This window comes from Piliocolobus tephrosceles, chromosome 8 (genome assembly GCF_002776525.5).
Source record: "Piliocolobus tephrosceles isolate RC106 chromosome 8, ASM277652v3, whole genome shotgun sequence".
Lineage (NCBI taxonomy): Eukaryota > Metazoa > Chordata > Mammalia > Primates > Cercopithecidae > Piliocolobus > Piliocolobus tephrosceles.
In genome coordinates this window covers 91,896,173-91,920,608 of record NC_045441.1, presented here as the reverse complement: position 1 = coordinate 91,920,608, position 24,436 = coordinate 91,896,173, and the positions used below count along the sequence as shown (strand labels likewise).

Here is a 24,436-nt window from a genome sequence, read left to right as displayed (position 1 = left end):
TTATTATATGCCAGGCACCAAGGATTCAGCCTTAAGCTTTTAAACTGGTGGTGGTGGTAATAGTGATTGGTGTGTATGTTTCAAAATAGACTTCAGATATCCATATAGGATATCTGATGTGGATTCATATCCTATATGAATATCTGAAAATAGACTTAATAGGAAATATCCATATGAAAATAGACTTCAGATATCCATATAGGAAGTGGAGGGGGTGAGTTGTCATTTGAAATGGAGTGATCAGAAACTGTAGAAGATGACAGAAGTGTAAAAACCTAAGGAGATGAGGGGTTAAGCCAACTGAATATCTGGAGCAAACAATGTTACAGGCAAAGGTGACAGAGGAAACAGCAAGAGCAAAGGACTTCAGGAGTGAGCCTCACATGATCAGCCAGCAGTGGATTTGCTGGTCCTTTCACGTTACATGAGAAATGAAGATTTAATATTGCAGACCATAGAGGACTACGGGTGATTTTCAGATAGGGACTTGACATTTTTTGTCTGTTTGTTGTTGTGTTAGATCACTTTGATCTGAGTCCAGAAGTTGGACTTAATGAGGAAGAGATAAGAAACAAAGAAATAAATTATGGGGCTATCATAATAGTTTAAACTCAAGGTATTAAGTACCAAAAAGCATCCAAGTTGTACAGACTTCAAGGTAATAGTTATACTTGGAGTAATAAATGTCAACCAATCTGCTTATTGAAAATAATCAAAGTACAATATATTATACTTCATATTTCATATGTGAACCAAGTAAAGATATATAGAACTAATATTCCCCAAATAATGTACCAATGCAAAATCACTCCATTAAGCAGTAGACTAAAAGAGAATTTGCTCACAACATTGAAGATAATGGTTAAGCGTTCAATAGTTAATAGTGTGGAAATTTAAATTTGGTGTTTATAAAGAATATTATATGTGCTACTAATTATCAAATTGCAGTTTCAGGCTTGCAAAATAAATGGAGGAAGGGGACCAAATTTTGACTTTTCGGTTGTATTATGTGAAAATTAACCAATGCCTTTAATGTTGAAAAATTAAATGACATTCTTACAGAAACAAGGATGATAAATATGCATTCAGATATTTAAATTGTTCATCAACTGTTTTGTTAATCCACAAAATACCTTAGTTTTTTTTCAGACTTCATAAACTGGAGTTTTATTTATTTCTTTGTTGAAATTACTTTTAAAGTATAAATTAGATTTAAACTATAAAATGTGGTGGAACTAGAAATCATTGAGATCATGACTTTCATGTTCCACATCACCAGTTGTAATGGATTAATCTTAATTTAACACACCTAATAAGAGTTTACTATTTGTCGGGCATATAAGCACCTTACAGCAGTGAACTCATTTAAACCTCTTCAGGAACTTACAAGGAGGTACATTTAGCATTCTTGTTTTTTCAGAGGAGCCCTTAAGCAAATTGCCTAAGAATTATATTTCTACTAATATTTGTTGAGGCTGCTATGTACGTGGCACCATGATAGGTTCAATAGGTTCTGTGGCTATGACAGCTATGCTGTGAAAGTTGTTAACTTGCTAAATATAACTCTGTTTACTTAGAACAGAGGTGCACAACTAGTACTAGTGCCTGCAGTTAGCGCTCAAACCCTCACTAGTGGACAGAAATTATCTTCACTGTGCAGTCTATCCTTCTCCCAGACCAGGCAGTAGTTCTATGCTGTCAAACAGGTCACTGGGCAAAAAATTTAAACTCCCTTCCTCTGGGAGGTTTCGTTCTTTTCTTTTAATGAAGATAATCACCTAATGTGTTTCAGATGTAGTACATATATGCTCCATTTGGTCATATATGAATATATTGTGGATCATTTTTTGGCAAAGAAATGTGACACTGTGATTGAACAATGATGATTAACTTACAGATTTGGGGGACCTGAGGGTATAGTATCCATTATTAGGTTTAAACTCCTGGTGGGCTTTTCAAAGTGAAACCACCCTTCTTAACCCCACCCACGGACTTTTTAACTCGCAAGGATTTCCATAGGCCTAATCTCTTTCACTCTAATCCCCACCTCAGGGGAAAAATCCCCCTTTCCCTTGCTTAATGACAAACCAGTCATGGAGCTAGGACAAAGAATCATGGAATGTTTGTGCTAAGGGAGCCCAATGCGCCATTTCCACAGCAGTGATGGCAGTGCTGTAGGAATCAAATTCTAGGATGCCTCTGGTAAGTTTTCTCCACTAAGCAGAACTTGCGTTAGTCTTGTCAACCTTTGTTTGTAGTCTCCTTTTCCCTGCTTTTATGCCCAATTATGCCATTCTGTTTCATTCCGGTTGATATTTGTATTCTTTTAGTCACATTTTCAATTAGATTATATATTCAGATTATATTTACATCTTAAAAGGCTGAGAAACTCCTCTCTTTAAGGTGACTTTGTAATTGCTCAGATTTCCTGCATAGTGACCAAATATTTTATCTCAGAGCAAAATCATCTTATTTCTCTCATGTTAATAGTTTTGTTTTGTTTTTGGCATGTGTGGGGATTAATGACAAAAATAATAGTAGGAATTATTAAGATATGGAAACTCTAACTTGTGGGTTCTATGGGGGACATAAACTACCCAGGAGGAGGAAGAAAAAGGAACCTCATATACTTCCTACATATTTATTTTCTACAACATAATGTCCTCAAATGGTTCTTGCCCATATCTGAAACATCTGAAGCATCTGAGATGAAAATCAGAGTAACAACAAACTCATTGGCTATGCCTTGATTTTCTCTGATGAGTCAGCTTCTTTGCAGCCTACTAATGATGTGTTAACAGGTGTAAGAGGTAGCTATTCTCCTCTTCTGATAAATACGTACAACTGTGATAAGTAACAATTGCAGGAAAAATAACTTACGGTAGAATAAAAGTCACATTGGAATTGTGTGCTCTCCCTGAAAAATAAATTCTGAAATCCATGGCTTTCTGTTTCTCATAACAATTCTTTGAAGGGAAAATAGTATTTACCCATTTCTTTACCAAAGTGAAGAAACTGGCCTTTGAGAGGCTAAGGTGGTTTGTTCCTAAATTCACAATTAATAAAGGATAGAACTGATGCACTATGACCCTTAGCCTAGTGCTCTTTCTGCATATCATGCAGCTTCTAATAAACATGTTTTAATTGGCTTAGCTTTCTCCCAAGGAAGAGAGGACAAAGATTGCTCAGTCTTAGCATTTTGTTCATATAGATAAAATGGGAAGCCTATCTTAGGTTGAATGCATATAATCTTCTCATTTTATGACTCATTTGATAAGCAATATTTTTGTGTGTGTGCAGATTGACGTAGGAGACATAGGTCCAGAGAGCATTGATCATTTCTCTAATGCCATCTGCTATTATTGAACTGAAATGCTCATTAGCAAATCAGACCAATAGCCAGAGTTTTGTTTTCGTATTGATTCTCTTGGACACTGTGTTAGCTCTAAGAATAGTGACATTTTGTTTTGCTAATATTGTAGTCATTTATTTTTCATACTTCTCTCTTCAGTTTTAGCTTTCTCCTAAATTTTAATTTAGTCCTCATTTTATGGAATTGTAAAGTATTACTACCTGTGAAAACATTTTGAAGATCCCCAAAGTGAAGTAATTGCTTATATTTTTTGGCTGAAGAAATATTCTCCCTTATGTATAAACATCAAAACAAAAAGCTTCATTGTGACCATTCTATGAGAGACAAAATTAAAATCAGAGAAAACAAGTATATTTGCTGCCTGGAGTTTTGGATTGGTCAAATACAGTAGATTATTAATGAGGGAAATAGACATGCTTGAATACTCTCAACTCTCTGAATAAAATAATAAATCTTAACTACCATGATGTTACATGGAACTTACAGTTCTTATTTGGGATTTTGTGTGGGGTTTTTTGGTCTTATTTATTTAGTTTTTTTAAGGAGGGATAATATGTATTTTGTTATTAAGTCTGACATTGGTTGGAATTCTTAAAGTTAAAAAAATTTAAATAACTAAAATTTATGATGTAGCTGAAAATTGATAGGCTAGTCTTTTAAGTGACAGTTGAATACTGATTATTTGTTATATTGCCCAAGGCATTAATACAGGGCAAACCATCAGATTTTTATGGCTTTATATTAAACAGTTAACTAAACATTTGTGTTTTATAGTTCTAGTAAGCGGTCGGCAAAGCTTTGAGGTTTATGGTTTATGTTAAACAGTTGGGTAAATATTGGATCACATGAGATTATTCACATTTCATATCATAATAGATTATAATATAATCTGCCCCTTATAATTCTTGTAAAATTAGTGTATAATCTAGAGTAGCTAAAAATCAACAACGCTACTGCAGCTAATTTGTTAGATGTCTTTGCTTATCCTATAAGCATGTACTTATCTTTGAAAAATCCCTTTCTGACATTCTCTACTATGTATTTGATTACATAAAAATAAAACCCAATCTGAGTAGGAATTTATTTTAAGGTATTCTATTGAATGGGATTTATTCAAGATGTTAGTCTCTATCACAGTTGTTATAATTTCTCATCATGGTTACATATGAGACCAGGTGGATCTGTGTCTTCACTACACACCCATAGCAAATGGTCTAACCAATCTTTCCCTTGTTTCTGGTCTTGAAAATAGAGAAGGGTAGATACTTGCAGACAGGAAGGATGTGCACAGATGTCTTACTAAATCTCTTAAATCCTCACAATTAAAAATCAGAATCAAAAGGATTTATAACTGTAAGGGAGCCAAGGTCTCCAAATCATCAGAATCATTAATACCATTATATGCTTTCTACTAAATGTGTGTGTGTGCATTTGAAACTTCAAATAATTCTCTGATTCTTTAATAATGTGATTCATAAAGCCGTTAGAATAAGTTCTGTCACTAGAATCAATTAGACATCATATTTTATAACTTATTATTTTGGTAATACTAATCATAAACATGCCTGAAACAAATATATAGTATATATGAGTTATTGCTCTATGAGATCTTATAAAGACTAGCAAAGCCAAATTGAAATGTAGCTGCTGTGTGGACAGCCAGATTCACTTGTAATCTGAGATGATGCATATGCCACACAAATGACCACAATATACACAATTCAACATCATATCTCAGGAAAACTGTAGGTTATTTTATATCATAGATCTGCTCAAACATTCTTATAAACAGTTATGGTAATTTAGGAAATCTAAAGCTCTGTGTTGTAATAGTTGTTAACCTTTTCTCCTTAGCTCCCATATAGTTTCAGGTCCTTTCAATTCTGTTTTTCCATCATGGAAAAATTAGGGAGAAAGTTTTTTTTTCTGTAATTGTTTGCTAAATCCCTGTAAATACATGTCTAAGTTACTTGTTCTGAGGAATTATTCTGTAACAATAGGAGGGCTTACATTTGCTCCGCATTTTCCACTTACATAGTATATTAATGTCTATAAAGATAATTTATCAGTTTGACAGCTGCAGTTCTGGTTTGATAAGAACTCTACAGTAATTGCCATTGAATTAGATGATACACAATTATGTTCCAGGACATTGGCAGAGATAATTTTTCATTTTGGTGTTCCTATGTAAAAGTTTAGAGTTCTCTAATTTAATATGTAAATTGAGCCTTTGGTTTTAAATAGTCATAAGATGTCTTATGCTATGTGAATACAAATCAATGCTAATGTAATATATTTTAATACCTGGGTACTTGCTGAAATAAAGTTGGAAGGTACATTACTTTTATGCATCCTATTTTGAAATACTACAGAATTGTACACTCCAAAACCCTGTGCACTTTTGGACTATCCTATGTAGCACTTGAAAGAAAAGCTATTTAATGGTGAGAATTGATTAAAGGATTAATCTATCTTAATTGCTCTAGCTAAACTTAAAACTGTATTTAAATAATTTTCAATAGCTCCTCAAGAAAAATTTTAAAATATTTTGTAACAAAATTTAAATATTTCCAAATTGTATTGTTTAAATAAAGACTTGTTTTTAGAAAAATTCTTTGCATTGGGGTAAGGAAGTACTGTATCTTCTAACCTCTTCCTCATTGAAAATGCCTTTAATAACGTTGTCTTGAGTCAGAGGAAAATCACATGCTCTTAAGAAAACAAAAAAATCTTGAAACCTGTTTTAGTATACAGCAAAGAGGTGGTAGTTGCACAGTAAAGAGAATGTTCTTTTTTTTTTCCTTTTTTTGAGACAGTATCTTGCTCTGTCACCCAGGCTGGAGTGCAGTGGCGTGATCTTGGCTCACTGCAACTGCCACCTTTTGAATTCAAGTGATTCTCCTGCCTCAGCCTCCTGCAGAGCTGGGATTACCGGGGCATGCCACCATGCCCGGCTAATGTTTGTATTTTTAGTAGAGAAGGGGTTTCACCATGTTGGCCAGGCTGGTGTGAACTCCTGACCTCAAGTGATCCACCCGCCTCGGCCTCTCAAAGTGCTAGGATTACAGGTGTGAGCCCCCATGCCCAGCCAAGAGAATATTATATCAAAATAATTTCTAGCTTGGTTTCACAATCCAGTTCACAAACACCTTACATTTTAGCATTGATACTGTAATAGAGAGTTAGCAAAACCCTCCTCATTGCTTCATAAGGATCAGTAATATGCGAAAGCAAAATAGCTCACCTTCGTATATGACTTAAGATAGTGCTTCACAAGATAAGCCACAAAACTACAAAAGGACAGAGGAAAATGACTATGTACCAAAGGGGGTCTGGAGGTCTAAACTGAAGAGTCCTATTGTAAGAAAAAAAAGTATTTTAAAATTAATATTTTATTTTAAACGTTAATGCAAATGTTATATTCTACTCTGTGATGATTAATACTGAGTGCCAACCTGACTGGATTGAAGGATACAAAGTATTATTCCTGGATGTGTCTGTGAGGGTGTTGCCAAAGTAGATTAACATTTGAGTCAGTGAGCTGGGAAAGGCAGACCCACCCTTAATCTGGATGGGCACAAGCTAATCGGCTGCCAGCACAGCTAGAATATAAGCAAGCAGAAAAATGTGAAAAGAGAGGCTGGCCTAGCCTCCCAGCCTACGTCTTTCTATCTCTGGGAGGGCGGCTGATGTGGTGGCAGTACCAGCTGAGGGGCGCTGACACAGGAGAAAGATGTAGGCTGGGAGGCTAGGCCAGTCTGTCTTTTCGCATTTTTTTGCTTGCCTATATTCTAGCCGCACTGGCAGCTGATTAGATTGTGCCCACCCTGATTAAGGGTGGGTCAGCCTTTCCCAGCCCACTGACTCAAATGTTAATCTCCTTTTGTAACACCCTCACAGACACACCCAAGATCAATACTTTGTATCCTTCAATCCAATTAAGTTGATAGTATTAACCATCACATATTCATAATTGTTTCAAAATTTTGATTGTTTATATTACTTGGTTCAGAGTGAAATAGATGTCTCAGAAAATGACCATGATTTTCTGAGGGTTCATGTGTTTGACAGTCGTCTTGTACCCTGCTTTTAGAAGCACTGACTTATAAAGGACCACAGGACCTCCAACTTAAAAGATATTTCCCCAAGAGGCTGTCATTTTACCCTCCCTCCGCCTTCTCTCTGAAAGAGATTATAAATCAACAACACTGAAAAAAAAACACTCTACAGAAAAAGAATGGTTTTCACCCCAATTTATCTAACAACTAACTAGTGCCATACAGTGTAAGGAGTGTGGTCTTTGAAGACAGAAAGATATGCATTTTAGTTCTATCTCTAGCACTTCTGTGAAAGACCTTAGGGGAAACTTTTTATCTCAGTTTAGCCTCCAGTTTTTGAGGCTATCCAGTTAGCCTCAGGATAACCAAGATTGCTTATCCTGAGTATGGATAGCAATACTCAGCTCGTGATGCTACTGTGTAAGTATAAAGATTGTGTACATATGGTGCTTGGCATAGTGCCTTTACTCATTCAGCAAAAATTCCCTGCATTCTTACTCTGTGCTAGCCACTATGATAAGCACTGGAGGTACAGCTATAAATAGACATGGCCCCTAGCGTCCAGGAGCTCAGGGGCATATGAGACAGAAACAGAAACAAAAAGAGAAAACTAATAAAGAAGCAAGGCAATCTCATATATTGATAATTTTTTCTTAAAAAAAAGAAAGCAGTGTGATATATCAATATTGCAGTGACTATGGCTCACCCTGGTTTAGTGAGAGCTGTTTATCTGCATTTCTCCTCAACTCTGCATTTAGTGACATCACCTTGGTTGACTGAAATTGGCCACAGTGGGGTTATTTGCACCAGAAAAATCAAGAGCTACAAATCAGCAAGCCCTCCATTGCTTTACTGCCTCAGAAACCCTGCTGTTAAACAATTATTAGCATGCTGCAGGGTGTATAGCAACAGGGATAAGCATGGATGGTACATAGATAAGATGGTTACACCTCCATGAGGAGATGCATTTGATTTCGGAGCTTAATGATAAGAAGGAGATGTTTCTTGCAGATTCAGGGGCAGAGCACGTTTAGGCAAAGAGACTAGCAAGCGCAAAGGCTTGAAATGTTAAAGAACAGATATATAAACAAGATAATTTTTTAGAGTGATCATTTTTGAGACAATAGCAAATTGGTTGGTGTTGTAGGGAGTGACTCGGATGCTGAGCTTTTACGTATTCAATGGGTAGCATTAATTGTCAAAACCGGTTTATGGTCCAGACAATCTAGGACCCAGAGAGTTGTACTGGCTTATGAAAGATAAGCTACATCAACTTATAACTCTCTGCTAGGACTTTACTTCATCTAATCTTTACAACAAACTCATTAGGTAAGCAAGTAAAGAAAAGGTTAACTGTGCTTCTTAACTCCTACTGCTAATTATTAGATAATCTGGAATTGGAACTTTGGTCAAGGCCCACACTCAGTTCTAGTCTGTTTCAGTGAGACATCTGGAGAAAAGAAAGGAGAGTAAGACAGAAAAGGGACAGTGTCAAAAATGCTTTCACTGGGATAAGAGGGGCAGAGGGGGAGAAACAACTGAACTCAAGGCCCCAGAGGAAAACCCAGAAACTGGATCAAAGATGAGGAGTCTGAAAAAGTAGTTGCCAAAAAGAACTATACAATAGTGAAGGCAGGACTGATGACAAACTTTTCCTGCATTTGCCAAGACAGGATGTTGATCCCAATCGGTGCAGTCCCTTTACCCTGGTTTAATCTTTGGCTCATCTTTCTGAAAATTAACTATTTGTAGACCTAAAATTTAGATAGGAATTTTGAAGAGTTTTTTTCCGTATTAGTTGAAAACATACTATCTACATAATAGGCATTCTACTTAGATATTATATATAACACATACTTTAAAATATTTGAAGCTTTTATCTTACTAAAATAAATTTATGATGTTGATGAATTACCATTTTCTTTTTCCTCACAAATGGATATGAATAATTCATGCCACTCTATCTCCAGTTTTTTACTCTTTAAGATTATTGTCATTATTCGATGTATGAATAATCTTATTAGTTATATTGTTATTGATTTTTGTCGTTACTAAACAATACAACTAGAACCTGCTATTAATGTTTAATAGTCCATATTGTGCACAATCCATACAAAAAGGTATTTAAATATTAAGGGATATTTTCTAACATTATAGTATGGGTTTCCATTTCTTGTTATAGTAAATGAGTGATTTTGCAGTAGAATTTCTAGGAAGCTCTTGATAATACAACAGCAATGAAAATAATGATTCATTTTCATGCTCAAAACATGGTTATAAAATATGCCTTGTTATTGCAGTAAATAGTATCATATTCAAATAATCCTCTTCTTGGTAATTTGCATTTTTTAAAATTAAGGAAACAGATGTAATAGGAATATTTCAAGCAAATAGGAAAATAGAAAGGCAAAGGAAATAGGATTCCTGGCACCCATTTCTTGTATATTATTTAAATACATTTTCTTTTTTTTCCCCAAAGTACAGTGCCAGTTTTAAAAATGAGGAAAGTAAAATCTAGCCCCGACCTGCTCAAGCCAGAGGCATTTTAGCCTGGAAGGAGGGATGAGGCTCAGGATGAGAGGCTGGGGTGAGAGGCTATAGGAGGGCAGTGAAGGACAGTGGTACTGTAGGTGAACTGGAGCTAGGGAGTACATCCAAGGATTATTGAACCTGAACATGGGCTAGAGCTTTTCTCCATGAGGGAATATTAAGCCTGATGCATACTTCTGTCCACAGTTAGAAAAGATATTTGATCATACCTGAAGTGCAAGTCTTTAAAGGAGAATTGAGTTTCAATGATTCCAGTTGTTTTCACTCGAGAATGGAGAACATCCTGTTCATTTGGCACATACCCAGATGCTGTTATTCTATCTAAATCATTAAGGTAGCTAATAAAGACAAAACAAAATTATGTATGTGAATATATAATACATAAATACATGCATATATAATACATACATATATGCATATATACACATACATATGTATATATATTACATACATATATGTGTGTGTATATGTGTATTTTTTAACTTTGCATTTGAAGAAACCAGGATTCAGTCTAAATGAATTTTTAGTGTAGGATCTATTAAAAGTGATAAATTGTAGATGTGCTTTCCAAACTCTGATCATCAGAATTACAAGTTTGGTAGCTGGAATGCTGCAGAGCGCAGAGTGCTGACTGTGGTACACAGCTGACCCCCAGTGTCCTCTTCTAAAGGCACCTAAATCAACACTGCCTTAACCTGTATTTTATGTGATTTATGTGATAAATTTGCTGGTATATGGATAGAAGTATGAAAGAAAATTTCTCTTTATAGTGCCTGGATCATTACAAAGCTAAAAGCTGCCTTGTAACGGTAGTGGCTAGATTATCCTCGAAATTCTGTACTTTGAATTTAGACATTTTCAGTTTTATAAGAGTGATTGGTTTGAATGTACTAATTCAAAGGTTGTTTGTTATTTTTGCATGGATTTGCCTCATCAAAACTCAGCCATTTCCATTAAATGCCATTGTAATATCTAGTTAGCGCAATAAAAGAGGCACTATTTGTCTCTCTTCCTGGTCTATACTGGAAGTGACTCATGAATTTGCAAACCCACCCTGACTTCGCACTCCTGGGAACAGAAGGGTGAACGTACCACTATTCCCACTCCCATCTCCTCTTCCATCAATGCATCACTGTGTCTTTACCCCTTCCAGGAAGCTGTATTAAAAATTCCTAGTATTATCAGGCTGAATATGGTATTTTTTTCTCCTCACAGGATCTAGGTGTGGTGATGAACAGGAATAAGTCTAATTAAACTGTGTATGCTATAACAGTCTGTTAAATTAGAGGAAAAAACCCTGCTCTCAGCTTCCTGCTCTCAGCTTCCTAACTCTTGAAACCAGATAATGTCTTTATACTAAAAAAAGTGTTTTGTTGCTTTAAAAATAATTTGAAAGCCACTGGTCTAGACTGTAGATATTAAGCTTTTAGTGGCTTAGCAATATCACTATTTCTGTACAAATTTTAGATACAAATAGTAATAGCATGGTAATGCTTTTATGACACATTTCACCATTACACTGAACCACATTTATAGAAAGATAAGATTCGAATGCTTCCATTGAGGCAGAATGTGTGAGGTAGAATCCAGCTGAATGTTAGTGTTAAAAATTGTTTGTTCAGTGATTATGCTGAGAAGCTGTTATGCCTTAGCACCTAGCACAAAGATTGAAAAAACAAAAACATTTTATTATTTTAAAAAATTCATTATTAATATAGGTAATTTATTCTTGGAGGAGCTTTTTCCTTTTAAGCTGAAACAAATTAAGGGTGGACAAGTGTCCCAAAGGGATTTTGCCAAGAGTAAAAATCACACCTCAGAAACACATAACATATATAATATGAAAATTTATATATATAGTATAACATATATAATACGAAAACAGCCTTGTTTTAGTCTAAAAAAGCTTAAGTTTTCTTTTGAAAATAGAGTGATACATCAAGATGTAAATGTATTAGAGAAAGTACTGGTAGAATTAGCTAGTGTATTTATTTTCTATTTTGGCAAGCAAATCCCTTTGTGAATTTTCTATTAACTAAGCCTGCATGTGTGATAGGTATATTGTTGGTCAGTTCATGCACGAGAAACAACAAACAAAAAAACACCAAAAATATACCTACCAAAATAAAGATTACATTCATTTCATAATAGCTAAATGAAAGCCTTGGTAAGGACACATTTATTTGCATGTATAAATGATTTCAAGCAAAGCAGAAGCATTAGCAGACTGACAAATTTGCATTTAAAATGCTTATTTAAATAAACAAATATAGAATGTGGGAGTTCAAGCCTATAATCTAAAGCTTCGACCAAATAGAGGCCCTTAACATATATGAATCTGATCATTGAAAAGTACTAAATTATTTTCCAATTATTTAAACTAGGATTTTTCCTGGTGAAGTCTATGGTAATTCTTAAAGCATGTGGAATTTTAAAGGCACACTACATGGCTTTACTGCAATTAGTAAACCATGCAGTCAACTAAAATGTTTCCTCTGATTGCCCCTGCCATACCTCTCTTCTTTCAATTTTCTGGAACTGATGAGGTTATGTTGCCAACTATGGCATTCCTTTCCCTTATTCTGATTATATTCACTTTTTTGTTAGCCTTAACTTGAAGGATCTCTAGATTTGAGGAAGCAAGAAGTATCTTACTTATACCAAAAAAAAAAGAAAAGAAAAAGTATTAGAGACCTTGCTCTACATAATGTATATGAAATAGACAAATTGTAGTACCAATCTCATTTTATATCTAGTTTTCCAGTGTAATTCAGTGTTTGAAAAAAATCTGCTCTTAATTTCTGGAAGAAAGCAATGACCATTCAACTACATTTCTCAGCAAGCTTTCATTTTAAGGACACCTAAGAGCAGAAAAAAAATTAACACTTTATTATTATTATTACTTTTTGGCTTATGTATGAAATTTCTCTGTAACAGGGAAAATCAGCTTTTCTTTTGTTATTCTATTGCACCTGCAGTAATCTGGGTGGTTGAAAACTATTACAATATAGGAAACATTTCCAAAATGAATGCAAATTTATATTGTTTAATTGTTTTTAACTTGATGAACAGATTTAAAATTTTACTATGAATGTATAATGCAGTAGATAGTCCCAGTGTAAAACATACTTAAAGGAAAAAATTAAAATTAAATACTATAAAATGCAATAAAATGCCATTTATTTGCCCATTTTAACGATGTGGTTTGTACAAGACTAAATACATTAATGAGAGCCCACTTTAATCTATCTTTCTCTCTGGCTCTCTACCCAGAGCTTTACTGAGCAAGATTTTATGGGAATATTCCACAATTCAGCTTCTTACTCATTGTGACTACTCTTACCAATGAATAGTATAAAGCAATGTTTTACTCCACTGCAGAGATCCTTTTTACTATTAAAATGTGGTAGGTGCTGAGACACTTATGAAAAGTTATTCAAGTTGACATAATCACAAAATGAGACTCATTCTCTCCTTCATCAGAGAGCTAGGAAAAACTCTTTCCTCCAAAAGCAATGTGTCCTTTGAAATTGGGGTCTAAAATAAAGAAGAATGAATAATTACAGAATTTTTTCCCTAGAATTTATATAGCTTATTTCTCTCCATAATCATTCTGTCCATCAGTGATTAAAAATCTGAAGTGTCATACAAGCTTCATTGTTCTGTCTTTACTGATCTTTTCCATTTGTTTCACTTTTATATTACTGTTTTGCTTTTGTTTAATTAAATGATGCTAGTAGGTTCTGTTGGTGGGAGGAGTTCATCAAAAGAAGTATATTTATACTTTTTCACACGTATGCATGAATGGAAATAGAAAATGAGTAATTAGATTGTATTTACATATGCACACATCTTGCAGGCATGTAGTGGCAGGGCTATCTTAGGAACCACTTGCTAAAAGAATTGTTTTTTGGGGTTATTTTGGTGACAGGGTCTTGCTCTTTTGCCCCGGCTGGAGTGCAGTGGTGCAATCTCTGCTTACTGAAGCCTTGACCTCCTGGGTTCAAGCAATCCTCCTGTCTCAGCTTCCCAAGAAGCTGGGACTACAGGCATGTGCCCCCACACCTGGCTAATTTTGTATTTTTTTTCTGAAGCAACTTGGCTTTGCTATGTTGCCCCGGCTGGTTTCAAATTCCTGAGCTCAAGCTGTCTGCCTGCCATGGCTTCCCAAAATGCTGGGATTACAGGCATGAGCCACTGTGCCCAGCACTAAAAGAAAATTTTAAATCACTTTAAGAATGAAATTATAGTGTCACAAGCCCCTAATTTCCTTATGGTTAATTAATACTAAATGGATGATATAAGCAGTGAAATTTATACAATTTTTTGAGACTCCAGAAAAATCCCCTGGTATATAAGTGTTTTGGAAATCAATTCATTAATTTCTTCTAGAATTTTGTATCAAGGTCATCAACCCAGTGAGCCAAGGCATGTATCATTAATAAAATTAACCTAGGAGATGATTTCACTTATATGAATAAAGATGAAATGGATAGCCCAAAACCTCAGTGTGCATGTCACCAGACTGTATAAGTGTGAAAGGCTATGCTTAATGGTTAACTCTTTTTAATCAAGAGAAGATATTTGCAACATAGTATCTTCTCGGGCAGTTTTAAACTTAGTTATTTAAAATGCTCCCCTGCTTATATTTTCTTACATCTCATTATGTCACCTTGTTCATTTTCATTTCTCTTCAATTGCTTTTTGTTTTACTCTAATAAAATATAACACCATTTATTTTCTTCATTTGCATTTACAAATGCAAAGTATGCAGAATTATATTTCTTAATTTTAAATGTTTTACCTTCAATTCCCCTTAAAGTGAATTCACTTACTAAGCTGCTGAGTCATTGAGCTGATACTCAGATGCCCTTTCAAAGCAGGCCTGAATTCCCGGATCTCTCCATAGCCGTTTTATTACCTCAGCCAGTTGAGGCGTCATGCCACCATCTTCCAGGGTATTTGCCATTGCATAAAGTTGTCGTTGGTCCTCCTAGAACAATGTTTTGGTGAGAATAAGAATGTATTATTTGGAATCACATACACTGTTTTCTAATAGAGTATTTTAATGGGATGATTTTAATCTTATTCCTTTAGCTAATAATTCCACCAAACATCTTTTTAAACTATATCGAGGTAAATGGAACTAAAGTTTCTCATGGCTGGTTGATGTCCAGAAGAGTTCTCCTTTGCAAAAACTATAAAATATTATGTGAAGAAATTAGCATATTTTGAAATATATCACTGACTTCTGAATATGATATCAAGAAGAATAATAATACTTTGCTGTATTCATATTGAGTTTGCAGAAGGTCTACATATTATACCAAGGTAAAAGAAAAATTAACCTGATTTAATCTGGTATTTTCTTCTTTTTTTAATCATTGCCATGAATTTTTCTAGAAAAAAAAGCCAAGTGAAAATTAGAGTAGGCCAGGCATCGTAGCTAACACCTGTAATCCCAGTACTTTGGGAGGCTGAGGTGGGTAGATCACTTGAGTCCAGGAGTTTGAGACCAGTCTGGGCAACATGGCAAAATTTTTCCTACAAAAAAATTAGTCAGGGATGTAGTGCATGTCTGTAGTCCCAGCTACTAGGGAGACTGTGGTGGGAGAATTGCTTGAGCCTGGGAGGCAGAGGTTGCAGTGAGCAGAGATTGCACCACTACATTCCAGCGTAGGTGACAGAGCCAGACCCTGTCTCCAGGGAAAAAAAAAAAAAAAAAAAATTAGAGTAAAAATGGGAAATGAATTCGTTATTCTAAAATTGTATTTTTTCAGAAAATTAATATGTAATATTTTTTGTCATCAGGTTACCTCCTCTTAATCATACAAATAAAGAATGGTAAACATTTGGATCCATTTAATATTTTTGAACATCCCTGTAGGTATTGTTGATTGCATGCCTTTGGAACAAACCAGTAGGGCAGAGGTGAGAATTTTTTATGCAAAGCAAGGAATTATTGTCTTAGTCCTGTTGGGATAAGATCTGGAGCTTACCAGGGAAGAAGGAAATAGAAGTTTATTGAGTTTAAGTATAAATACTATAGTCAAATATATATTGAGTTTATAGTATAAATACTATAGTCTGTGATTTATTGTAACTAATAATCTAAATAGCTTTATGACAATTTTTTTTTTTTTAAAGATTAAGAGGTTGAGTTTCAGAATAATTAAATTGACTGTGGTAATAGTCCAGGCAAATGGAGAAGTTTGAACTTAACTTTGTTGCCAGCCTCCAAAGCTGATATCCTTTTTAGTTCATAATCCTCCTGGTGCATATTAATACAGTTTACAAAACTATACATAAAATATCTCACATAATCCTCACAACTATGAGATAGACACTATATTTTCTCCATTTTACATGTGAGGAATCTAAAACGCTCAAACTTTTAGAAACCAGTAAACCAGTATATACAATAAGCATCAGAATATGAGCCAAACACAAGCACCTTTTGTGCCATGTCAGGCTGTTACTGCGACAGGAAAGTGGTCCCAGTCCAGATCCCAAGAGAGGGTTCTTGGATCTCACACAAGAAAGAATTCAGGACGAGTCCGTAGAGTAAAGTGAAAGCAAGTTTATGCAGAAAGTAAAGGAATGAAAGAATGACTACTCCATATACAGAGCAGCCCTGAGGGCTGCTGGTTGCTCATTTTTATGGTTTCTTGATGATATCTAAACAAAGGGTGGATTATTCATGCCTCCCCTTGATAGAGCATGTAGGGTAACTTCCTGACATTGCCATGGCATTTATAAACTGTCATGGTGCTGGTGGGAGTATAGCGGTGAGGACAAGCAGAGGTCACTCTCATGGCCATCTTGTTTTGGTGGGTTTGGGCCAGCTTCTTTACTGCAGCCTGTTTTATCAGCAACATCGTTACATCGGCATCTTATGCTGACCTCCTATCTCGCCCTGTAACTTAGAATGCCTTAACTGTCTGGGAATGAAGCCCAGTGGGTCTGTCTCATTTTCCTCAGCTCCTATTTAAGATGAAGTTGCTCTACTTCAAATGTCTCTGACACTACCAGTGAAGTATGTTCAATAAGAACTTGCTGCTTTTCTGATACAATTCAGATTATTATTATTTTGAACTGACTACAGTTTTATTCTACCATTTTATCAAGAATCTGCTTGCTCTTTGTATAAAAAATAAGGGTATGTCACTTATTGTTAAAGAGACACAGGTAAGGGTAAAAAAAAAACAAAAAACTTATTCTATCTTTCTTCATAATCAGCTTTTATTGTTAAAAGTAAGCTGATCAGATGATCATTGGTCCACATATTCAATGTGTAAACCCAAAACAAAATTCTGAGTCCCCCAAGCAACAGAATTCTGAGCCCCGCAACCAACAGAAATCCCTTTTGGCCAAGAGAATGCCAAGGGAAACTTGAAAAACTAGGTCAGGCCTGATAGGAAGGGTGGGGTCAGAGGTGCCTCATTAGGCCCTCCTCCCTTTGGAATTCAGGCACAACTCATCAGCATTAACAGTAAAACAGATAATCTTAGGACTGATAAAACTGACTCTTTATAGCAATAAGATTCCAAATTCCAACCTGACTCCAGTATAGAGCCCTGAAATAAATTATTTTATCCCCAAATATATTTTTTTGGCATATATGAAAGAACAAAAGAAAATAACAATAAAATAAAAGTTGTCTTTTGTGGGGGAAACTTACACTGTGTAGAGAATCCCCTTCCCTTTTCATGTCCTTTTCTGATCCTTGTGAGATTAGCTGAGAGTCTAGCACTTTTCAAAGGTCTAAATAGGAAATATTTGCCATCGATTGCCTCTAAGGGTGCCACCTATGAGACTTCATCTATATAATAAGAACCTTGGTCTCCACAACCTCTTAACCCAGAGACTCCTTTCTATTCATTCTAGGCCTTTAGACAATGACTTAATTCTTTTGACCAATTACCAATCAGAAAATGTTTGAATCCACCTATGACTGGAAGGTCCTGCTTCAAGTTATCCTACCTTTCTGGTCCTTGCATGTATTGACTGATATCTGCCTGTAACTTTTATCCCCATAGAATGTACAAAATCAGGCTATGACTTAACTACCTTGGGCATATGTTCTCAGGATCTCCTGAGGCTATGCCATGGGTCATGGCCCTCACATTTGGCTCAAAATAAATCTCTGCAAGTATTTTACAGAGTTTGGCTTTTTTGTCAACAAATGGCCAAATCAAGTCTCAACCTGATTTTCCTGCATCAACACAGGATAGATTTTTAAAACCCCGTTTCTCTATTAAATGGATATGAAAGAATACTGCAAGTTCAGCGAAATATGCTCTGGTCACTTTTGCTAGCGTCATGCTATTGGCTCCTTCCACTATTAAAGTGCTATTTAGAACAAATGATGCAATAAAACAACCACTACACAGTTTTATCCCTAAGGAGAAAAAATTATACATCTTCTCAGCATAGCTTTACAAACCAAACACACTGTTTCATTTCTTCCTTTTTTCTTTTTCTCTTCTTTTCTTTCTTTTTTTCTTTTTTCTTTTCTTTTTATTTTTTAGATGGAGTCTTGCTCTGTCACCCAGGCTAGAGTGTAGTGGCATAACCTAGGCTCACTTCAACCTCCACCTGCCACTTTCAAGTGATTCTCCTGCCTCAGACTCCCAAGTAGCTGAGACTACAGATGTCCGCCACCACACCCAGCTGATTTTTTTTTTCTTTTCTTTTTTTTTTTTTTTTGTAGGGATAGTGTATCACCATGTTGGCCAGGATGGTCTCGATCTTTTGACCTCGTGATCGGCCCACCTCAGCCTCCCAAAGTGCTGGGATTACAGGCGTAAACCTGTAATTGTTATTTTTGCATGTTGTTATTTTGTTATTTTGCATATCTGGCCTTCCTTTTTTAAAAAAAATTCTATTTTAAATTTCAATATACTTTATTTGTAGAGGTATGATGAATATAGTTCTAAACACTTAAATGTTACAAAGTCTCCCTTAACCACTTCAATCCTACTACCTCCCACAAAGGCAAGTTATCCTATCAGGTTGGTTTTTGTGTCTCCAGACCTTTTACTTTTAAATTTATGCATGCATAGGTAGAGCCCATGGAGAGGATTTTCAATCCCGGCTGCACATCATCAGCATATGGTGTACCCTTAACAATGCTGATAGCAGAACTGCAACCTAAACAAAATGAATCAGAATCTCTGCATATCAGGCCCTGCAAAGGTAGCTTTTAAAAGCTTCAAGGTGATGCAACTGTTCTGATTGCATTAAGAATCTCTGGCAATATACAGTTGTTATTTTTTTTAACCATAAATAACACTTTATTGAACATAGTGTATTTCAATTCTTGATGTTCTTCTGTGCTTATTGAAACGCTGGTATAATTTAAATAATTCTTTAAATTTAAAATTCTTTAAAGCTTTTAAGGGATTGAGCCTACCCATCAAATGTGAATTTTTAAAATATATAACACCAAAATGTCTAGGTATAATGAAAAGTTATCTTCTCATAATGGCCAAACTGATTGAACACTTAAGTCCTACTATTTTATTGTTATATTTTAAAATCTCTAGTAATTTCTCACCACACTCAAAACTCAAAACCCAAATCCCTTATCCCTTACTGTGACTCACAAGGCTCGACGTGTTTTGACCCCCTCTTTCCCTCCTTTCTCCCTTTCTCTCCCTGCCCCCAAGACTCAAGATTCACCGAACAACTTGTTGCTTCTTGAACTCACCAAGCCCCCATTTCAACGCATTTCAACGGTTGTTCCCTCCATGTCCTTCCTGTGGTTCACTTTGTTTTTCACTCAAGTCTCTTCCCAATACCACCTCCTCAATGAAGCCTTCTCTAATCATCCTGTCTGCCACATTTTTCAAATAACACCCTGTGGATTTGAGTGGCATCCCAAATAAGTTTTATTTCCCTATGAGGTATTTGGAAAGGCTTGGGAATTACAGTGGGCCTGGAATGGCTCATTCTCTCTCTCTCTCTCTTTTTTTTAAAGAATATTTCTTTTATTTATTCATTCATTTCTTATTTTACTTTAAGTTCTGGGATACATGGGCAGAACATGAAGGTTTGTTACATAGGTATACATGTGCTATGGTGGTTTGCTGCACCTATCAACCCATCTTCATTCTCTTAAGATTGTGTAACTTTGGGACTACATTGTATAGAAAATAAAATATGTGTGTTTCCCTGCAGATTACTCAGATCTTCATCATTAATATTAGGTATCCCAGGTGGTCTTACAACTTTGTGGAACTTATTCTGAACCCTACAGTCATATTTCCAAAGATCATGAAAAAAACATCAAAAGAAAGGAAGGCTTTGTCATTTACTTAGTAATTGTGAGAAACGCTAAGTTAAAAATGCCATGTTTTGTTGCTACTGGGTTTTCAGAATCTTTCAGTAGTAATATTGGTTGGAAATTTCCAAGTTGTTATTGTATGCATATATATCAAATGGCTTTGATCACAGAACTTCAGTTGTAGAACATCTTGAGGAATCAGTGCTGCTTTTTGGTTCATACTGTAGAGTTTACTTTGTGGGGTTCTATGTCCAAGATGATTATAACACCACTCAAATTATGTAGTAGAAGTGTTATAATTTTCAGCATTCTTTTATGTTGGTTGAGTGGATTCTACATGCTCCAAAATAGGATATAATAATATGCAAAAGGATAAGTAGTTATTTACTAAGTATCTTCATTATTTCTCCTTTCCTTTCTTCAGTTTAACCCTCTTTTCAAGTTTTATGCTTATGAAATATAAGTCTATCAAATACTAAACCACAACCAATGAGAACAAGCCCCATTTAACTGCTTCCCCTCTAACTACATATCCCATCTCTCTCCTACTCCTTGGCTATAGGTCCTGAAAATATTGCCCTTAACTGTTCCAATAGCCTATTCTAATTTTTCCACATACTCCACAGGAGTAGGAGTCCACTATTCTTCTGAAACCTCTCTCACTATATTCCCAATGGCTCCATATTTCTAAATCCAATAGATTCTATTTAATAGTCTCCTTTCTTGACTTCTCAAGACCTTTCAATGTCGATAATTCCCTTTGGAACACTTCTCTTGAATTCTATGATTTCATACTTCTAATTTCCTTTTACTCCTCTATCCTCTCCCCTAAAGTTCTCTTTTCCTAACAAGTGAGCAGAAAATATTGTGTTTGTTTTTTTAACACTCTTCCCTAGACTCTGTTATCCCTAATACCTTTCCCTTCTTAATCTAAGTGTTTCATCTATTCCATCCTACTTTCTTTTTTTTTTTTTTTTTTTTTTTTTTGAGACGGAGTCTCGCTCTGTGGCCCAGGCTGGAGTGCAGTGGCCGGATCTCAGCTCACTGCAAGCTCCACTTCCCGGGTTTACGCCATTCTCCTGCCTCAGCCTCCCGAGTAGCTGGGACTACAGGTGCCTGTCACCTCGCCCGGCTAATTTTTTTGTATTTTTTAGTAGAGATGGGGTTTCACTGGGTTAACCAGGATGGTCTCAATCTCCTGACCTCGTGATCCGCCTGTCTCGGCCTCCCAAAGTGCTGGGATTACAGGCTTGAGCCACCGCGCCCGGCCATCCTACTTTCTTAGTATGAATTATATGCCATAGTATAATGGCATGCCAAAAACACCTAGATTTAGATCTCTAGACAAAGTGTCTAATTTGGGCTTCAAATGCACGTTTGTAATTGCTTACATATGTAGATATCAAATAGAACTTACAAACTCATTTCCAAAACCAAACTCATTAGTTCTTTTCCATCCACACTTAATGTTAGTGTTCCCCTTCTTAGTATTACCTTCTTTCAGCAAGGATGGAGCTCCACATTTAGTCACACAGCCTTTTTGAAATAGCATATCATTTGTAATTATTTGTTAAACATCAAGCTATCCTCTCCTGATAACAAATATTATTTCCATCTCAGTTACTGCTGAGCCCTCACTACATTCCCAGTATCCAACTAAATGTCTACCACATAAATAGTTTATTAAAAAATAATTTTTTCAAATGATGTTGGATGCATAGATTTCACTACATAAATTTTAATGAGCCTATATTCAAAACAAGTATTGAAAAATAATAATACCTAATATTTATTGAAAATTTTCATTCTATAATACTCTGTATTATAGTAGATTTCTTATGTTTTTGCTTCCTCTTTTAGTAGTCATTGTAACTCAAGGAGGAAAACCATAACATTCCGTGGAAGCAGACACTGAAATTTAGAGAGGTTAACTTGTCCAAACTTATAGACCCAGTGACTAATAAAACTCACATAAATTTTCTGTCAGAACTTCCTCTCTTTGGCAATCTGTGTGGTGGTGTGCAAATGGTTGTGTAAAAGCATATGTACTTGTATAAATAATTGAGAGCTAATCAGAACTCTGAAAGTCACATGTAGGTAGTGTTTAGCAATCAATCTGTTAAATAAACAATTTTAAACAGGTCAGGTTATTTAATTTTGTTAAATAAACAAAATTAAACACCTGTTTAATAACAGGTATATTAATCTCAAAATCAAGTACTAGAATGCAGTTGAAGCTGCTAGAGTTTACATCAGTTGAAATAAAAATATGAACTACGTTGTGCCTGACAATTGTGATGTTCTGATAGTTGAGGACATAGGTACTCCTGAGAAGTTATGGCAATGGTGAGGTGCTGCTTAAGTTGCTCTATTTACACTATTCGAGGTACAGTTTGAATAAACTGTATTTTATTTTTAATTAGCATGATGGCAGCAATGTGTAGAGTTTATTATTTTCACTTCCCCTGTATGTCAAATCATTAAGACTTTTACTAATAAATCTCACGTCTCTCTTTTTTTTTTTTTTTTTTTTTTGAAGACAGGGTCTTGCTCTGTTGCCCAGGCTGGAGTGCAGTGGCAACATCACAGCTACTGCAACCTCGACCTCCCAAACTCAAGTGAAACTCCCACCTCAGCCTCCCAAGTAGCTGGGACTACAGGTACACGCCACCATGCCTAGCTAATTTTTTTTCTTTTTCTTTTTCTTCTTCTTCTTCCTCTTTTTTTTTTTTTTTCAGTAGAGACAAGATCTAGTTATATTTTTCAGACTGGTCTGGAACTCCCGGGCTCAAGTAATCCTCTTGCCTCAGCCTCTCAAAGTGTTGAGATTATAGGCATGAGCCACCACACCCGGTCAAATCTCAGGTCTTTAGTGATCAGGGCATCACTTTTTCACAAACTCTGGGTCATATGAAGGATACAGTATAATTAAATAAGTAGCAATAGGCAAGGTGATTTCCAACTTCTCTGACACAAATGCATGGAATACCATATTGCATCTACAAATTTAAACATCATTAAATCATTCTCAAAGGAATTAAGAAGGTACATCTATTTTAGTGACTATTATTGCCTAAAATAAAAAGATAAAATATTTCTAATCATTAAATCCTTTAAAAGCAAACAGCACTATAATGGAATCCAAGAGAAGTGGGTTTTGCCATAAACTCTAGCTACTTAATGTAAACCAAACTAATCTTCTTTGAGCCTTGTTTTTTAAATTAAGGTGGTTATACTATGTCGTCTCTTAAGAGTCAATTTAAAATCCTAGTATCTTAGAAAAAGCCAAGGTTCAGATCCATAACTGAACTATACTTAAATAAGAACATGATCACTAAGTCATAGAGAGATAAAGAGTAAAAGGATCTTGGAGTTCAGCTCCTCCAAGTTCCCCTTTTACACATGAGTGGGAAACTGTAGCCAGAGAGATAGATTGGAGCAAAGTGTGGAGAAAGCTAGGAATGGGAATCAGTAAAATACCTGACTCCTTGCTTTATAAACTATCTGCCTGAAGACCATAATTAGCATTTCTTTGTTCTTTGAAGAAAAGTGACAAGAAAAAGGGGGATTTACCCTTTCTTTACATTAAGAGCATGGAAAAGCTGCCTTTGTTTGTTTGTTTGTTTGTTTTAATTGTAATGATTTCTCGTGGTCATTTACAAGATCCAGTGGCCATTTACAAGGTCCACTAAGCTGGGTGAGGGAGTTCAAATGACTCCTCTTTCTTTATCCTTACTATGCTTTTGTTCTCTATTTTTATTGTTTCTATAGCAAGGTTTCCAAGAATTACATTGGTAGGCATTCAACTGGCATCCTCTGGAGGTAACCAGATGCCCAGCTGCTCCTGGAGGGGACATATGGAAATGGGTGAGTTCTTCTTGGATTCTACTCAGTTACTCTTTTTTGGGTGGGGTCAACTATGGTTCTTTGCATAATACTATAAGTTTCATTTGCCAAATGCTTTTATATATTTGCTTATAAACTTTTAAAGTAAGTGGATTTCAAATATATTTTAATATAAAATAACTATATAGCAAAATATAAAGTAGGGAGAAAATAATTTTGTTGTTACCTTACAAACAGAACTATGACTACTTGAATATACTTAAGATACAAACATTTGCTTGCTCCTACAATTTGAATTCTTTTTTAAAAAACTTAGCATTA

General features: G+C 35.4%; 1 protein-coding gene across 1 annotated transcript in view; it reads right to left on the bottom strand.

The window, feature by feature from the left end:
* Positions 1-24,436, bottom strand: part of GNAT3 (G protein subunit alpha transducin 3) — a 56,428-nt gene that overhangs the window by 5,389 nt on the left and 26,603 nt on the right. Inside the window, exons 4-5 of the mRNA XM_023226715.3 lie at positions 14,817-14,974; positions 10,191-10,319 (exon numbers count right to left, since the gene is read on the bottom strand). Coding sequence (XP_023082483.1) covers positions 10,191-10,319; positions 14,817-14,974 — 287 coding nt within the window. The remainder of the gene's footprint in view (positions 1-10,190; positions 10,320-14,816; positions 14,975-24,436) is intronic.